Source organism: Podarcis filfolensis, assembly GCF_964270895.1.
Source record: "Podarcis filfolensis genome assembly, chromosome: 8".
Classification (NCBI taxonomy): domain Eukaryota; kingdom Metazoa; phylum Chordata; class Lepidosauria; order Squamata; family Lacertidae; genus Podarcis; species Podarcis filfolensis.
The window spans coordinates 57,078,794-57,096,577 of NC_139611.1; the positions used below are offsets into that span (position 1 = coordinate 57,078,794).

Here is a 17,784-nt window from a genome sequence, read left to right on the forward strand (position 1 = left end):
GTGCTCCTGCGGCTGGAGTATCAGACTAGGAATTATTATTATTATTATTATTATTATTATTATTATTATTATTAAATTTATATACCTCCCTTCACCCGAAGATCTCAGGGCAGTTCTCAAGATAAAAGTACAAAATAAATTGATAATACAAGAACTAAACTAAACAATAACCCCTCTTCCTTTAAAACACATTTTAAAGGTTGTAGAATATTAATCAGCCAAAGGCCAAAGAGAAAATTATTCATATGGCACCTAAAGATGTATAATGAAGGTGCCAGACAAACCTCCCTGGGAACAGCATTCCTGGGAACAGGAAGACCCGGGTTCAAATCGCCAGTCAACCCAACCACTAACTCAAGGTAGGCTAAAATGGGCAAGTCTCATATGCTACCTTGAGTTGCTTGGATATAAGTGTATAAATTATACCATCTAGGGTAGCCACATTTCAAAAAGTGAAAATCCGGACACAAGTTGTTTGACTTCCCCCCCCTTTCCCCGCCACCAAAATCTACCCTTCAGATCTGCCATGCATCCAGATTTTCCCGGACATTTTTTAAAAAAGCAATTTCCGTCTGGACGCTGTTTACAAGGGCCAAATACCAGCCATGTCCGGGAAGTTCTGGCCGTATGGCAGCCCTACCCTTGGCAGGATGTAAATGCAAAAACCCCAACCGCGTACATAAAGGGGATCTGCCAGTTGAAGCAGCCTTTCTTATGCACACAGCCAATAGGGATGCACATCTGGATATGAACTGTCATATGCACTGTAATGCTCATCCAGTCTCAGTGAAGTGGTTGAATAGGTCTTTAAGTGAGTCTGGGGGATGTGTGGTCTTTTCTAATGGGGAGGAAAAGGAAACCAACTTCTTTTATGCACAACTAGAACTTGGATTAGAGAGATTGCCATGAGAAGCTGCTTTATACCATGTCAAACCGTTGATCCATCTAGCTCAGTATTGTCTGGTAGTGACTTCCCAGGAGGTGGTGGAGATGGAATTGAAGACCTGCATGCAAAGCAGATGCACTGCTAATGAGCTGCTGTCCTGACCCATAAATAGAAACCAGTGGGACACTCACCCAAGGGGGGGGGGGGCGCCATGCAGTCACCAGTGCAAGCCCTTTTTCTGGATTTATTTTATTCTAGGGGAAATCCCTTCATAGAAACATGCTGTCAGCTCTTGGTGGCTGTTTCAAAGCCCATCTTCAGCTCAAAATGGATCAAAAGGTGGTGGATATGAATAATCCTAAAAGCGTTCCCTTTTTTAAAAGAAGTGTTACAATTTTCAAAGTCATTTGCATGCCCAATTTCTTTTCCTCCTGGGAGGTTTGTCGGTTTTAGGTCCCCAAACCATTTCCCTTGATCCAGGAGGAACTGCCTCTACCCTTCCAGCTAAGTGAGGGGACAGATTTAAGAGCACCGTGAAAGGGCAGGAGGTCGGTAGAGTTTATTCGTTAACCAAATGCGTTTAACCATTCAAGAGTTCCAGTACACAGAGACCAAGTGTTTCGTGTTCAGCAGCGCCGGATGGCTCGCTGGGTTTCCAGCCAGATCCACGCAGCACACCGTGTCTCGGCCCAGCTCCGCCTCGGGGCTTGCCTATTCTCCAGCTAAGCCCTCACGTTCCAGCTCTGAGGGCGAGAAAGGAGCCGCACCATTAAAACCAAGGCGGTTCGGAGCTGCAAGAGCAGCGGTCGTTGACCTTTTGAGCAGAACAGAGCCCAGCGAGGGAGGCCCGTCTAGAGGGGCTCCTCCAGTAAGTGCCCATTTCGCGTGGCTCGTTTGGGCTTCGAGAGGCTCGCCCGACTGCAGCCGCCCCAGAGACCACGGGGAGGCGAGCGCGCTTGCGCCCGCTGGAGAAGCGGGGGGCAGCCGGGCGCCCAGCTGGGGCTGGCAAGGCGAGGCGGCGGAGGAGGAGGCGGCGGCAGAGGGGAGGGGGAGGCGGCGGCGCCGTCGGCAGGCGCAGAGCGGCGTGCGCGCCTGGCCCCTGCCGCGCTCGCTGCGTTGCCCCTTTAATTGTGTCCCCAGCCCTCGGGCGTCTCTCTCCAACGCCCACGTCAGCAACTACCTTTTGTTTCTCTCCCGGCCGGGCTGCTCAGCGCTTTGGGGCGGCGGCGCCCGGCGAGGTTTCGCGCCCTCATCCGTCGAACCCCGAGCCAGCGCCGCTTGGAGAGCCCCGCCGCCCCTCGAACGCCCGCCTCGCCGCCGCCGCCGCCGCCCAGCCCGCGCCTCTGCCGAGCGGTAAGTCAGCGGCGCCTCCGCGGCAGCGCCAGCAGGCCGAGCAGGGCGTCCTCCGGGCTGAGGCGGCTCTAGGGTGAGCCGGGCGCGCCTCTACTTCCCCGGCTAGCGGAGGATGTCCGGCCGCGCCGCCTCTCCCTCCTCCTGCGCGGCGCCCCAGTCGGGCAGCGCCCGGCCAGCCCCGTCAGGCGGGCGCCATTTGCTGCCGATGCCGCCCCGGGCGCGGCGTTCGGCTCGCAACAAAGGGATGGCGAGGGACCGACGGAGTCCTCCCTGCCGCGCGTGCGGAGCTCCGAGCTGGGCAGGGGCACCTTCCGCGCCCGGGCATCGAGTGGCGGCGGCAGCGGGAAAGGCCACGCTAGGCAGCCCGGCTGCGGCGACGGCTGGGAATTCCGCATCGCCTCCCGGCGCCCTTCCCAGGAAAGGCGGGTGGGTTGGGTGGTGGTGGCGGTGGTCCTCCTCCCGGCAGGGCGCGCGGACCGGTCCCCCTCTGGAGGCGACGCCAGGGATCGGTCCCTGGTGACTTGGCGGGCGCGCCTCCAGCGCCGTCGGGCGTCCCTGGCTCCCGATGGCCGAGCCTCCAGCTCGGGGTGGGCGGGCGAGAGACTGACGGCGCCCTCTGCCAATGTGCGTCGCCGGCGCCCCTTGTGCTGCCGGGCAGGGCTAGGGGAGGACCGGCGCTGCTGCGGTGTCAGCCGCCTGCTCGGAGGCAGCTCCTCTGATTGCAGCGTCCGCGCCGCCGCCTGGGCGCCCTTTCTGGCGGCGAGCGCGGCGCACCTGGCGAGTGGAGGGGCAGCCCTGCCGGTGCGTGCGGGGCTGGGACGAGAGGGAGGCGGCGGGAGCAGTGGCTCCTCGACCCCCCGCCGGCCCCTCCACGCCACACACTTGGCACGCCAGCAAGTCCCGTTTCCCCACTTTTCGCCTCCAGGCTGGAAGGACGCCTGTCGTCTCGGGGGCCCGGATTTGGCGAGCGGAGTCTCCAGTTGCTGACCTCTGCGCTAGAGTCGCGGAGCTCCGCGGTGCGAAGGGCTGGGGCGCAGAGTGGTGTGACAAGGCGTCGCGCTGCTAGCTGCGGGCTTGGAAAGCAGCAGCCCAACCCAACTGGCGTGCCCGTTGCAGGTTAAGCCCAGATCGGCTGCCTTGGGAATAGCGATCCAGCTGGCTACTGTCGGGACTGAGAAGCAAGCGCCGGCCCCCTTCCCACCCCCACGACAAAAACGGGACATGCAATTAGGGCATAACGGGGTGAGGGACAACTTCCATGTGACAGTTTGATGATTGGAAGAAAGTAGTGATTGCTTAGGAATGGTGGGTTGAGCTTGCTGGACCTCTAAATAATGACAGCTTGCAATGTTAGGCAAACTGGCCTTGCATGTGATTCCGGTTTCACAAGCTGTGTGAGGGGATGCAAACCTGTTGGCATTTAAACCAACTGACCTTACTGCTCTGGGGTTTCATGTAGGCAGATGTTGTGAGTCTGGGGGCTTCCAGACAGGGGCTTAATTTGCAAACTAGTTGTTGACAGCAGGGTTTCTCTCCCCGCCCCCCCAATTTATTGGATTTCCCCCAGAATGCGTAAATCCAGATTAAAGTGGGTGGGAGGAATACAGACTGCCATTTTGATGCCGTATTTTATCTGGAAAATTCAAACAAGCAATTGAAATGTGCCTGCTTGAGGAGTATCCATCCCACAGTCATCACCCAGAGAGATTCAGTCTCTTATATGTGGCCAAAATGTCCAGCTCATCATAACTGAGGTGAAGGACACTGGCTGCTTCCATCATGCTCAGCTCCACAGAGGCAAAGATGCTGCTGTACAACCATGCCCTTATGGTGCAGCTATTTATTGGGCTCTGGATACACAAGTTAGGAAGCTGCTACAGGTGCGAGAGAAAATGCTGTGTACTGAGCACCCCTTTCCTGGCCCCTCTGGATGTTGATGGACTCCAAATCCCATCAGCCCCAGTCATCGGGGATGATGGGAACTGTAGTCCAACAACATCTGGCGGGCTGCATATCCCCCACACCTCACTCAGAAGTACTTAAGAGTTTCAGGGGGACTCTGGTTCAGACCAGGTGTGATGTGAAGTGCCTCTCAGTACAGTATTATTATACATTTAAATGTTTTATCTTCTCCCTTAGTTCTAAAAAGCTCATGCAAGCATACCCCCATTTTATCCTCATAACAACCCTGTGAGGTAGGTTAGCTGACAGAGAAAGTGACCAGCTCCAACTCCCAGTGAGCTTCATGACCAATTGGGGATTTTTGAACCTGGGTCTCCCAAGCTGCACCCCAGCACTCCAACCAGTACACAACACTGATTTGTATTTATTTTTACTTGAATTCAGTTGCAGAAATGACCATGTTGGTAACTATGTTTGAGACCATAGCCTGCGGCATATTAGCCCTTTCCAAATGGGCCATTTTTCTGATTAAAGTTTTACCCCAGGCTGCTTTGCCACCCATGGGGCAGAGATAGAGGCTCTACAAATATTTTCCCCGAAGGGAGAAAAGTAGTTGGGAAGATTTTGATTGGGGGAAATGGCCCATAGGAATTGCTGCTGTCCCAGACATATTTGGCATGTTGCTCTCCCTGCCCTGCCCCACTAAAGCTAAAAAATAGACCAACCAGTAGTGGACAGCTCTTGGAAAGTGTGCTGGTCAGTGGTGGAGCATGTGCTTTGCATACAGAAAGTCCCTGGTTAACTCCTTGGCATCTCCAAGTTGGGCTGGGAAAGGCTCCCATTCGCTACTCATTGCAGACAAGACTTGAGTTAAGTTGTCTAATGGTCTGACCTCCCAGTGGCACCTTCCCAATGCTCACATCCAGTTTGGCCCTTGAAGATTGCATTCTGTCACTGACCATCTTGTGCTTCACCATGTCTCTGTGAATGACTGATAATCTTGCAGCTGCGGTTTATATGTAGCAAACAGAGACCTGTTTATTCCTTTTTTTTTTTTTTTAGAGCAACACAACCCTGTTTGAGAATGGAGATTTCTTCCCATCAGTTTCATCTCCTGCAACAATTAAACGAACAGCGCAGGCAAGACTTATTTTGTGACTGCAGCATTTTGGTTGAGGGGAAGGTCTTCAAAGCTCACCGGAATGTGCTGTTTGCCAGTAGTGGCTACTTCAAAATGCTCCTTTCACAGTGCTCAAAGGAAACCAGTCAACCAACAACCGCAACTTTCCAGGCATTTTCTCCCGAAACATTTTCCGTGATCCTGGATTTTGTGTATTCAGGCAAACTCTCCCTCACTGGCCAGAATGTGATTGAGGTCATGTCAGCTGCCAGCTATCTGCAAATGACTGACGTTATTAGTGTTTGCAAGACATTCATTAAATCCTCCTTGGACATCAGCGAGAAGGAAAAAGATCGCTATTTTAGTCTCTCGGACAAGGAAGTGAACTCGAATGGTGTGGAGCGTTTATGCCTGTATGGGACTGGGTGGAGAACGGAGAGCAGTCCCCCTCATTCGCACTTAAGCCCAGATCAAGGGACATGTATAGTGGGTGGAAATTCTTGGACCAATTTCAATTATTACCCAGCCACTCAGAGAAATGCCCAACAGCTGTCCAAGCATGACCAAAGGCAAGAACCCATGAAGAAAACCAGTAGACATATAGGGCTGCCACAACCCTCCGATGTCCCTCACTATAAGGCAAGTAAACTTGAAGAGCGAGTTCCAGAGCCTATAAGCCACACTTCTCCATCTGAAGAGGACGTCCAAATTGATTCAGAAGGTGACTCTGGCCATTCCAACTACCAGTACGGCCAGGGATCCGACACCGTCCCGAGAGGCTCAGCTGTGTCACAGCAAGAGCATGATTCTCCACACCCTGCTGGCAAGTCAAAATCTTCCAAAGGGGACGAGTCATACCCTAGCATGCCCTCGGTATTGGGTGTGATGGGGAACTGGGCGGATGGTAAGGATATTCATTTAGCATAGTCAATTGCCTTCTTGGCCCTTGGCTGCATAAAAGTTTATTATTTTACCTTTTAAAAATGAGTGTCATTTATCGGAGGTGAACTAAATTTTGCATGCAAGGAGAATGATTCAAATGGATCCAGCTATCATAATTGCAACAATGACCTCATTGTGTGTTGAGCAGTCTCCTTTTTCTGTTCAGCTTACTCAAGGTAGAGGTCAAGTTTTGTGGGATACGGTTTTGACGAAATGAAAAATAAAACTGCTTCTTGCACCCACTGAAATCCTTCATTTTTGTGTTTGGGCTTGTGGTACCTGAAGCAGATTTCCTCCCCCCTCTCCCCGCAGCCAAGGGCCTGCACTTTTAAAAGTCTTGCTGCGCCACTGAGGCACCTGTTCTTCCCTTCATCTCTTCCCCCATCATATTGCCACCCGTAGCAAGATGCTTCTTCTCCCCGCTGCCTGGCAGGGCCAGTTGTCATGCCACCCTCCTCAGTAAGATCATAATTTCTTAGCAGTGCTTCCTAGGATTGTGTGCGTTCTTTCAATAAAGCATATCTGCAACCCAGCTCTTTTGCTTTGTGCTTTCTGCACTGGTGGCAAGGAAGACTGGGTCTTGCTTAATTTCCAGTGGGCTGTTATGGGAGGTGGAAAAAAATACATCTCTTACACCACTTTTGCAGAGAGAGTGCAGAGTGGGGAAGGCTTTTCCCACTCTGCAAAAGAGGGCTTGGTGTAGCCCCAAGGAGTATTGCTGTCTGAATCAGATGACCAAATGCCTCCCACCAACACCACCACTTGGACTAGTTTTGAACTAAAGTTTTGCTTCACCATTAAGATATCAGTTCCATCTGTTCCCTTAAATTGTATAGCCTTTGCTGTATGGTAAGGCCAGCCATGATGGAGCAGGGGAACTGCCCCTGGCAAGGAGGTTCATAAAGCCCCTTCAAGAGGGCTCTGTTTGTTCCGGTGACTGCAATGTGCAAGAGCAGAATGCCGTACTGGGTCCAAAACAGAAGGGCTGTAGCTCAGCGGGTGTAAAGCACATGCCCTGTGTGCATGAGGCCCCAGGTTTGATCCTTGGTGTCTCCCTTTAGAGCTGGGAAAGATTTCGGCCTGAAACCCTGGAGAGCTGCTGGCCTGTAGACAATACTGAGCTAGATTGACTGGTCTGACTCTACATAGGGCAGCTTCTTGTACTAAATTCAGCATTCTGAAAATCCTAAAAAGGTGAAAGTGTGTGGGTCTCAGAATCCAGAGTGTTGCTGGACATGGTTTCTTGTGGTTGCATGGTGTTGGGGCAGGACCTGACAGCGTTCACTATAGCTTCTAATAACTAGCAGCAGCAAGATTGGGCAGAATAAACACAGGCAGATTAAGTAAAATTGCATCATTTATACCCATTGCAGAACTTTTTTAAAAATAATAATACAGTTTGCAGTCTTGAACTCAGTTACTTTATTTTGACTAAAAGTGTCACTGTGCTAGGCGTGTTACAATTTTTGTAGCATTTTAACAGCATTGCTTGGTACTCACAGATGATCTGCCTAGGATGAGGTTCAAATGCCCCTTCTGCACTCACGTGGTAAAGCGGAAAGCAGACCTGAAGCGCCACCTTCGCTGCCATACGGGAGAACGGCCGTATCCGTGTGAAGCATGTGGAAAGAGATTCAGCAGGCTGGATCACCTGAGCAGCCATTTCCGAACAGTACGTTGGCACATGTTGTATTTTGAGATGATACACCCCCAGTAACTACTTAATATAGAGATGCATTGACTTGCATCAGTCTGTTTTTAGGAAACTTGCTTTATTCTGACACTGGGCTTGTCTACATATCTAATTTCCTAGGAGGACCTATTTCTCAGTATACCTCAAATCTTAATCCCAATGGGGCCAGGACCTAAATGTTGATATTGGTGTGATTCAGCCACAGTAAATCTCTTTGATTCCCCTTTAATTTCAGTGGGAGAGTTCACCATATGCTGGGTGTCTCCCACTGGAGCCAATAGAACGTCAAAGTGATAGTTAAACTCTGGAACTCACTGTCACAGGAGGCAGTGATGACCACCAATTTGGGTGGCTTTAAAAGAGGATTAGACAAATGCATGGAGGAGAGGGCTCTCGATAGCTACTAGCCATGATGCTTATGCTCTGCCTCCACAGTCGGGGGCAGCAATGTTCCTGGAAGCCATAGGAGGCTAGAGGGCTCTAGGGCTCTGGTCCTTCTCATGGGTTTCCCATAGGCATTTGGTTGGCCACTGTGAGAACAGGATGCTGGATTAGATGGGCCACTAGCCTAATTCAGCAGCAAGGCTCTTCTTATGTGGTCAGCTTCAGCTGGATCATGCTTGTTTCTACTGAATTTCTAGAGTGCCCTGTCTTGAGAGCTAAAGGCAGAAAATCCTAACATGATGATAAAAACGTGTAAGTAAAATGACTTGTGACATGAATGTGATATGATAAGTAAAATTGCACAATATAAAAATATTGTACCGTTTCTTTTCTGCCTACCTTAATCTAAGCAACCATTTCTCCACCACCAACTGGAATATTTTCACTTTCAGTGATTTAAAGAAATACAAAATACACAAGTACATATTCTGTGGAATTTATTGCTCAGTTAATCACTTAATACCTTCCCCCTTCCTTGTTCCTGTTGTAATAGATGCTTATTGTGGATTACTGAAATTATCATAAAAAAACCAACTTGAGTGAATAGACATAATCATGTAGGGATGCTGATAGGGGGCACGGGGGGTACTAATGCACTGGGCCCTATAGTCAGCAGGAGCCCCAGAGCATTCATTAAAAAAGTAAGTCTCTAGCCCTTCTAGAAAGAATGTTTTGAAGCAAAATGTGCAGGTATCCTTATAAGTGATATCTGTGAGATGTGCCAGCCTGGCTGCTCCTGCCTTTCAATGAGTAAAGTCAGAGCTGGAATTGATGAGTTAGTTGTTGGGACACCAGGCTATAGGACTCTAAAGAGCTGCTGTTTTCCTTTAGTGTGCTTTTTGTTTTGTTTTTTCTTATATTCCAGTGCTCTTTCCTTTTTTCTCTAGCAACCATGGTGTCTATTTCCTGTGGAGGGCTTGTCTGAGATCAGATACTCCCTAGATGTTATTTTCTGTAAATGCGACTATACAATAACTGTGTGTGGATGTTAAACACCCCCCCCCATGACATGTAAGATGTGAAGCCTTTGCAACGAGGCATAGGCAGCAGAGCTGAAGACTTAAGAACTCACTAAGAATCCAGTGTAACTTGCAGTACAGCAGTGTTCAGGTCTCCTGAAAGCCTCTTTGTGTTTAACTGAGCAAACCCACTGGTTAGCGGGTACAGTATTGCAGCCTAGGCTTCGGTGTAGGCTGGGCATTGGGAGAATTCAGTGTTCTTCTGCCTTTAACAGTTGTGCGGTAGGCAAGTTAAACATTTTCTAGTATGGAAATACAATTATGGGAACAGCTTCACCTACGGGTATAGGGCGATACACAAATTTAATAATTAATTAAATATGGGTACACAAGGGAGTAATTTGTAAGAGAGCACAGTATGTGAAGTGATGCAATGATTTTACCTCTACACACTGTGGATGTTAAGGCAGGAAGTTACCTTAGCTCACAGTTTCTGTGCCTTGGGGACCATGAATTAATTTTGAATAGCCATATCTTGAACCGAAATGATTTTTCGTATCCTGGAATTCTTCCTTTTCACCACACTAGGCTGCATGTGTTAAATTTTAGTAGCAGCCTCTCGATACTGAGAGCATTGCTGTATGGAAGGGGAACAAATCATTTTTCTATTTCCCTTTTGAGCAGTGATCAGCATTCTCCCTTTCAATTTTCACAGATCCATCAAGCTTGCAAGCCAATCTGCAGAAAATGCAAGCGTCACGTGACTGAGATGACAGGGCAAGTGGTCCAAGAAGGGACGAGGCGCTACAGACTTTGCAATGAGTGTCTCTCCGAAGCTGGCATAGACAGCATCCGCATTGATTTGGACACTGAGCCACCACCTGAGTTCCCGCTAGAAGAGGACAAGGATTCTAACTGGAATTACGGTGAAGACAACAGATCCGATGTGGAAATTGTAGAGGACGGGTCTACCGATTTGGTCATCCAGCAAGTGGACGATAGCGATGATGAAGCTGAGGAAAAAGATATAAAACCAAACATTAGGTAGTTATGAATGGACTGGATGTTAAATAAAAGTTCCCCCTTTACGTTGTCATTCCTTTGTTTTGACCATTGACTCCCAACCAGCCTGTGGTTAACATACAATCTATTATATAGGCTTTCTATGACTTGGGCTAAACTTGCATGCATTTATGGACATGCCATTGTGTCTATATTGAATTTAGTTACTCAAGGGTATCAATATTTTGTTCCATAAGCAAGCATCCATCTGAGATGGTACCATGTATGAACAATTACCTGCTGAAGTGCGACAGTGATAACTTTTGATAGAATAAAATGGATCTCTTCTCAAACCTTTTTCAATGTTGGGGAGCACTTCAAAATAAAGTTAACAGCTTCATTGTAAGTTACTCTATTAAAGCTTTTGACAGTGTGAGGGTTTTGTTTTTTAAAAACTGCAAGCATAAAAAGGTGCAATGATAATTAATTTATATTTAAATATACGCAGTCACACACACTGCAATCCTATGCATGTCTACTCAGAAGTAAGCAAGTTCAATGGAGCCTTTTCCCAGGTGAATGTACACAGAATGCAAAGAACTGCAAATGTCGCTAGATCACCCAGCTATTTGAGTTGTTGCCTTGCTCTAACCTGGCACATCGCTCGCGTCCCCCATTCTTCCAAAGGAAATTTAAGTGGAGAACAATGCATAATCCTTCTCCAAAATGCACAACTTCTTTCAGATGATTATTTACTGAGAAACATTAGGGTAATTCAGCCTTTCAGAACCAACACTCTTGATTTCAACATCTTCGAAAAGCCAGTTTTTTTATGTCTTGCAAGCAGCAGTCACTATTTTCAAATGCAGAACCAAAACACGTCGTGGCAATTCAAATGTTTCCTTGAAGTTCTTTGTGCGTACCCATCTTTGCCCACCCATTTTTCAAACTGGATATTTTAAACCTGCACTATCACTAAATTTGAAACCAGTACCAATGTTCTATCAGTTCATCTCACAGTGTGACCCTTTTAAATAAATCGCTGTAATTGGTTCATTTACAGAAGGGAGTCTTGAGTCAAAGGGTGCTTCCAGATGGGTGCTTGCTGCATGATGGGTGCTCCACATGCATTTTTATTTTTTTTGCAGCATCCACATGCTGGCATCAAAATGCCAGATATATTTTTTGCCGTTTAGTCGAGATTTACCCTTTCTAGGAAAAATCAGGTAAGTTATTTTTAAAAAAACACCACTGTTGCTAGTGCCACGTTTATGATATCTGAATAACCCATTTACAGCATTGCCTAGAAGCACCCTAAAGAAAGCATATTGAGTAAGCAACATGGTATTCCAGAACCAAGCTATAAGCAGGGTGTGGGAAGCAGGTGAATCTCCTGGACACATTTATTTTCCTCTTGAAATGCAGCTGCTGGGGGCTCTGATTCCTGTGCTGTATCACAGGGAAGCTCCTATAGCAGGCATGGGCAAATGGCCCTCCAGATGTTTTGGGACTACAACTCCCATCATCCCTAGCTAACAGGACCAGTGGTCAGGGATGATGGTAGTTGTAGTCCCAAAACATCTAGAGGGCCGAGTTTGCCTATGCCTGTCCTATAGCGTTCCCATTTGATGGTCAGGGAGGCTTGCAGCACCTATTCCAGGCAGGCTCCCTTGGCGCACTTGCAGGCAGCCCCGAACAGCTGAAGTTGCAAGTGTGGAAGGGAGGAGAGGAGCTGAATTAGGCGTGGACTGTTTACGCTCCATTCATGAATTTATATACCTCGCCTTTCTGCAACAGCACAGGAAAGGCGGCTTGCGCAGAACGAAAAAGGTGCCGAGTAAGATGAACGATGCACCCTCAAACCATGACCGAATGCACCCTAAAAACAAAACCAACCAACGAAACAAACTGCAGTTGAAACCTAACAAGCCGCAGTTGTAAACGCAAGTAGCTCAATCCAAGACTGAGCATTTGGGTGTGGAGGGTGTTTCTCCTCCAGCTCCTCTTTCTCCCCACAGCTTTAAATCCAACCTACCCAGCAACTGTGCTAGGGCAGGGAAGGCAGCCTGGAACTTGGCGTCGTTTTCTCCCTAGCATCATGGGGGGCGGGGGGAGAGATCGCGGGGCTGAAGCGCAGCGGGGAGAGGAGACTATGTCTTAAAGGGGCGCTTTGCCCCTTTAAACGCCGCCCCTGCACCTCTCTCTCCGACGCCCACATCCGCGTTGGGAGACACCCCCCACCACGACCCACGAAGAAAGAACAAGGCTCCCTGCTGCAAGAAATCGGCCCCTGTCAGGCTGGTGGCTGCAGTGTCCTGATTTCGGACATTTCTCTCCCACGCTCCTTCCGTGGGGGGGGGGGGCTTTCCTGGGTGTCTTCCAGCCACTGACCAGTCCAAAACCAGCTGAGCTTCTGCCACGCGTAGCGTCCCCGCGGCTCAACCTCCCAGCCTGTGTCCACCCCAGGAAGGAATCGATCTCACGCACCGTTTCTCTTCCCTGCAAAAGGGACTGTCATTGGGTTTTTGGGTCGACAGCACCGGCACCCTCGGAGGAGGCCCCGAGGGGAAGAGCGAAGAGGGTTTTTCCCGCCAACCCCACCTGCCACTTGCCCCGTCGTGGCTGATTCTAGAGGACCCAGCTGTGTGGCTGGCAGCACCTAGTATTGGTGATGGACCGGGACCATTGCCCGGCCACCTGGCCTCCCTCCCTCCCTCAAACACCCGGTAATTCAACATCTCCTAGCCAGGATGGCTGCTGCCCATTGGGACCGATAGGGCAGAAGGGAGGGAGCCCAACAGTAGGTGGCGCCAGAGCCAATGACAAGCAGAGCCAATTCATTCTAGTTTTGTCTCTCTCCTCCTCCCTGCTGAGTTTTGCAAAGGCAGCACTGAGACTAAGGAGGGGGAGGAAACTGGCTGGCAGTGCCCCCCTCTGTACTAGTTGTAAATAAGGCAGAGAGGTGGGGCAGTGTCCCATCAGCCCCCTTGGGCCAGCTCCACTAGACTGTGTACCTCCAATGTCAGAGGCTTAACACTGCAAAATAGGTCATTCAGATACCATAAAGGGGGTCATGGGCCACTTTTTAAAAACAAAGAAAGAAACAATTAAAAAAACAACAGAAAAAACAACCATCACCATCACTTAGCTCAAGTCTGCAACATAGTCCATACAAACAATGTCTGCACCAATTTAAGACAAACACTTCAAAAGCCAGACTATACAACGTGTTGTCTATAATGTGGGGTGCCGATACAAAAACTCTCATCTGTAAGTCACATTACTGGCAAAAAAAATGGCAAAAAACTGCCCCACCTGCAATAATACATCTCTGCAGTATTGATTTCTACAGCCACAGCAGGCACTGCAACTCTCCAAGGGTTTGACTTTACCCACAAAGGCACACTCCTCCATTGTTTCCCAGGAAAGAAGGATGCCAACAATATGGTTGTCCTGACTCATGGACTACCTTGTCAGGGGGGCCAGGTGGCTTTTCAGCTTTGTGGGAGGGGCTACCAGGAACTGGGTGGCAGGGACTTACCAAGCTGCTTCTGCTTCTCCTCTCCTCCCCTTGAAGGTCAAGATGGTTCTCCAGGAGGGTTTTCCCTGCTGTGTGGCTGGCGGCCAGGGGAGGCCAGGGCAAGGTCACCTGAGGAGGAGGACCAAGAAGAGCTTCCATGTGTGGTTGTTTGATGAATGCTGGTGAAAACTCACACCAAGTGCTTGCAGGATCAGCACCCTGGTGTGTTGCTTTGCTGTTTCCCTGGCATCAGCCTACCTTCCCAGGTGTCATGGCAACCCTTGTGCCACCCTGCAGAGTCATGTTCTCGCCTGCAGAAAGGTCATTCAAGACCCGAGCGACAGAGGATCTCTGTCTTCCCTGCTGAATGGTTTCTTCCTGTGCCCTGACCTTCTTGCTTTGAGCTTAAAGGCCAGCTATGGTGGCTGGTCAGTTACTGTGGAAACTTTCAGGGTGTAGAGCTGGAACAGCCCTTTAAGAGGGAAGTCTTCTACTTGCCAGTTTAGTGTTGAACAATAGATATGAATTCCCAGGTGCAGCAGAACTACCACGTGGACTGTGAGGCTGCTGTTAACCACATGGTGAACCTGGAGCTCCATGCCAGTTACGTCTATCTTTCCATGGTACCTGCTTGCTTTTTCATCTCTCTTGCGCTTTGAGGGAGCATCACCAGAGAGAAGCCCCTTTGCCTTATGCATGTCAAATGGCCTCGTGTGTGCTGTTGCAGGGGGCTGAGAGTTGTGTCACCCAAGTCTGTTTTAACTGAACATTTCATGGGGCTGGTGCCAAAAGGATCACTCAACAGTGGCTGGTGCTTGGTGGGGTGGAAAGCAGGGAGGTCAGCAGCAGGTGGCGCTAGAGAGAATGTCAAGCAAAGCCAACAAACACTAGTTTTGTCCCTACCCTTTTCCTCCCTGTTGAGTTCTACAAGGGCAAGAGTGAGACTAAGGAGGAGGAAGAGGAAGCTGGCAAGCAGTGCCACACCCTGGACTAGTTCCACATCAGAAGCCAGGAAGGTGTGGGTAGTCTGAGAGCAGACTGAAGTTGGCGTGGCAGTGCTGCATTCACCCCCATGGACCAGACACCACTGGCATGACAGCTGGTTGGACCTGGTCACATAGGAAGGCACAGAAGAGAGCCTGCAGACAGGCAGTGATTACCTGGAGCAACAAAGATATCTGAAATCGGGGCCACTGTAGTCATCATGCAGCTACCCTCTCACTGGCATTGCCTGTAAGCACATGGTGGCAGGGGGCATGTTGAGTGAGGGGGGGGGTGTCCAGCAAGAGTTGGGGAATCTCCTCAATGTTGGTGTTGGCCCTGCCTGAAATCCAAACACTGTTTCTCCCATGAATCATATTTGCAACTCCCAACATTTTAAGCAAAGCTACTATTGGTCCTGGGTATGGCAATTAGTGTCCCCTTTTTCCTGTCACGGGTCAGGTCAAAGTGTAAAGGCAGAGGCATTTTCCTGGGCTGCTGTAGCATAACAGCCTTGTTAACAACAGGTGCCTCATGATAAAGACTGAACAGTTTTGTCAATATTGACATTGATTTATAATTCTTAAGATTTTAAGAGACCGGCTGGAATTGTCAGAAAATTCTAACACTTGCTAATGGAGTGTTCTCAGTGAATGGTCAAATTTCATGCTCCCTTCCATGTTTTAGCAGCAAAGAACTAAGAAAGCCGCCAGGCACCTTTGCCTAAACCTGATCCACAGATGGTTGAAACAGCAGCTAAATTGCTGCATAGTCCACTTAATTGTTGACTGAACTTTTCTGGTTTTCCCCCGCCTCTCTGACCTCAGTCCTACTACTTCAGCCGTGATGATATTGCCCTCAAGCATGTAGCTACATTCTTGAAAGAGGAATCACTCAAGAAGAGGGGATATGCAGAGATGTTATTGAAATACCAGAACAAGCGAGGGGGATGCATCATTCTTCATGACATTCAGGTGTGTGGTGTCTGCTTTCTTGATTAAAGTAGCTAGCAATTGAGGCAAACTAGTCCATTCCCTGTGGTGCCACAATCAGGACATCCACCTCTGTTTGGTTTACCAGTGTCAGGATGTCTATCTATATGCTTGTATCTTTTATTTTATTTTGCTTTTTAAAATTAAAAAAAAGTATTTTCACATGGAATAAACATACTTTAAAATACAATAAACTAAAACAGTATAAACAAATCTCTTGTTCCTGGGAAAAAGGTGTAATAGCAGCTTGAAGCGGGAACCACTACTTAGAACCCATTCATAATGTATTTTAAAGACTCTAATCCACTAGGTCTTTCCAGATGTTTCTGTGGGGCTGGGCAGATTGTCTTGACTGATGGTTACATCTCAAATGGGAGATGGATGGATTCTATATGTTGTAGAAGGATGAGGAACTTATCTTGCCCTTGTCCTGGTTACAGACCACACCTGAGCCCATACCATGAGTCTATTGTCAGGCCTGTTGCAGAGCACCAAAATTTAGCTATTTCTAAATGAGTGGCTACCAGCAACAGTGCCAACATCGCCCAATGAGATAAATGTTGATTTGATTCATTTATTATTCCTAGCAAGGCTAACAAAGGAGTTGGATTTATATAACAGATTAATCTGATTTCTTCAAAAACTGCTGACCAAAAGCAGAACACTTTGTCACGGCACCACCAAAGATGTAGGATGTCTGATCTATATGCTTGTTGACACTCTCAAAGAACTCTGATAGGAAATTAGAGCAAGGCCTGTCTTGCTAACCCAATTCTTCCTCGACTTCTCCTTAACAGAAGCCGGAGCAGGATGAGTGGCAGTCCAGCCTTGAAGCCTTCCAGAGTGCCCTGTGGCTGGAAGTAAAGGTGAACCAAGGTCTTCTGGACTTACACAAGCTGGCTCTGGAGAAGGAGGATCCTCATGTATGTCACCCGTGGTTAGTGAGCAAAATTAAAATAAATAAATGGGTAGACATTTGGGGAGAATGGAGGACCATGAGAAGGCACTGAAAAGCTCATTCTAGTCACCTGGTGCCCTCTGGATTTTTGGAGTACAACTTCCACCAGCCTCCAGCCAGCATTGTCATGCAAGTCTGGGCTGATGGGAGTTGCAGCCCAAACCAACTGGAGGGCACCAGGTTGGGGAAGGTTACACGAGAATCTCTAAACAAAACATGCAGACCAGGAGTTGGCCCAACATTCAGAGACAGGCAGCCTCCTTGGAAACACTATTTCATATTCTCAAATATTGGCTTGAGCCAATGACAGCTCAGGCAGAAGCCTTTCCCAGCCACACTATGATAATACACAAGATCACATTCATGAGTGATCTTGGGCCCTGGGCCCTTGAGCATTTAAAGCAGGTGCTTCACCCCTGAGCTATGAGCCCTTTGCTCGCAGCGCTCGTCTTATCTAGTATCAAAGCCTTTGAGCATTCAAAAATCTTTTTTTCTGAGCTAGCAGATCCCAGATGTGATGAGGATGATCTGGGTTGGGACTCACCACCAGTGACTGTTTCAAAAGGAAAAGGAAGCGCAAGCCCTGAGCAATTCTTCTCCCTCCCTTGCTTGCCTTCTCTGTGCAGCTGTGTCACTTTCTAAAGTCTCAGTTTTTGGAGGAACAAGTGAAGGCCATCAAGCAGTTGGCAGACCATCTATCTAACTTGAGGCGCCTGAGAGTGCCCCAGGATGGCTTGGGAGAGCACCTCTTTGACAAGCTCACCCTGGGGGCATGCAGCTGAAATGGCAAAGGACATGCCCCAAATCAGCGGCTATTTGTTATACACGAAGCCCTTGCAATAAAACATGGATGTCAATTGAACCCAATCAGAAAGGTGTGTGTGTGTGTGATTTTTTTGTGGGGGGGTATGTGGGACCTGCAAGATAATGTTGCAGCACAGAGTGCTCCTTTTCAGGAGCCCAGCTAGCCATGTAACCATTATTTATTAATTATTATTATTAATTAAATTTATATTCCACCCTATACCTGCA

General features: G+C 48.7%; 2 protein-coding genes and 2 long non-coding RNA genes across 8 annotated transcripts in view; 2 read left to right on the forward strand and 2 right to left on the reverse strand.

Annotated features, from left to right (window-relative positions):
- Positions 1 to 17,784, reverse strand: part of LOC310767883 — a 936,392-nt gene that overhangs the window by 559,237 nt on the left and 359,371 nt on the right. The gene's annotated exons all lie outside the window — the stretch shown is intronic.
- Positions 2,037 to 10,734, forward strand: ZBTB8A (zinc finger and BTB domain containing 8A). Of its 4 annotated transcripts, none has more exons than XM_083625688.1 (4): positions 2,037 to 2,239; positions 5,204 to 6,165; positions 7,706 to 7,875; positions 10,015 to 10,734. In XM_083625688.1, the coding sequence occupies exons 2-4, from the start codon at positions 5,226 to 5,228 to the stop codon at positions 10,345 to 10,347; spliced, it is 1,443 nt and encodes a 480-aa protein (XP_083481814.1). In that variant the 5' UTR covers positions 2,037 to 2,239; positions 5,204 to 5,225; the 3' UTR covers positions 10,348 to 10,734. The 4 variants fall into 4 exon arrangements, with proteins under 4 accessions (XP_083481814.1, XP_083481815.1, XP_083481817.1 ...); XM_083625689.1 differs by lacking the exon at positions 2,037 to 2,239 and adding an exon at positions 2,428 to 3,481; XM_083625691.1 differs by lacking the exon at positions 2,037 to 2,239 and adding an exon at positions 3,253 to 3,355.
- Positions 8,763 to 13,991, reverse strand: LOC310768013. The gene is made up of 2 exons (XR_014551159.1): positions 13,843 to 13,991; positions 8,763 to 10,312 (listed from the first exon to the last, which is right to left on the reverse strand). It is a non-coding gene; the product is annotated as an uncharacterized lncRNA (long non-coding RNA).
- On the forward strand, positions 14,164 to 17,626 carry LOC310768011 (ferritin heavy chain A-like). 2 transcript variants are annotated; one of them, XM_083625698.1, is made up of 4 exons: positions 14,164 to 14,444; positions 15,630 to 15,776; positions 16,592 to 16,717; positions 17,255 to 17,389. In XM_083625698.1, the coding sequence occupies exons 1-4, from the start codon at positions 14,343 to 14,345 to the stop codon at positions 17,303 to 17,305; spliced, it is 426 nt and encodes a 141-aa protein (XP_083481824.1). In that variant the 5' UTR covers positions 14,164 to 14,342; the 3' UTR covers positions 17,306 to 17,389. The 2 variants fall into 2 exon arrangements, with proteins under 2 accessions (XP_083481824.1, XP_083481823.1); XM_083625697.1 differs by having other exon boundaries at positions 14,167 to 14,444; positions 17,379 to 17,626.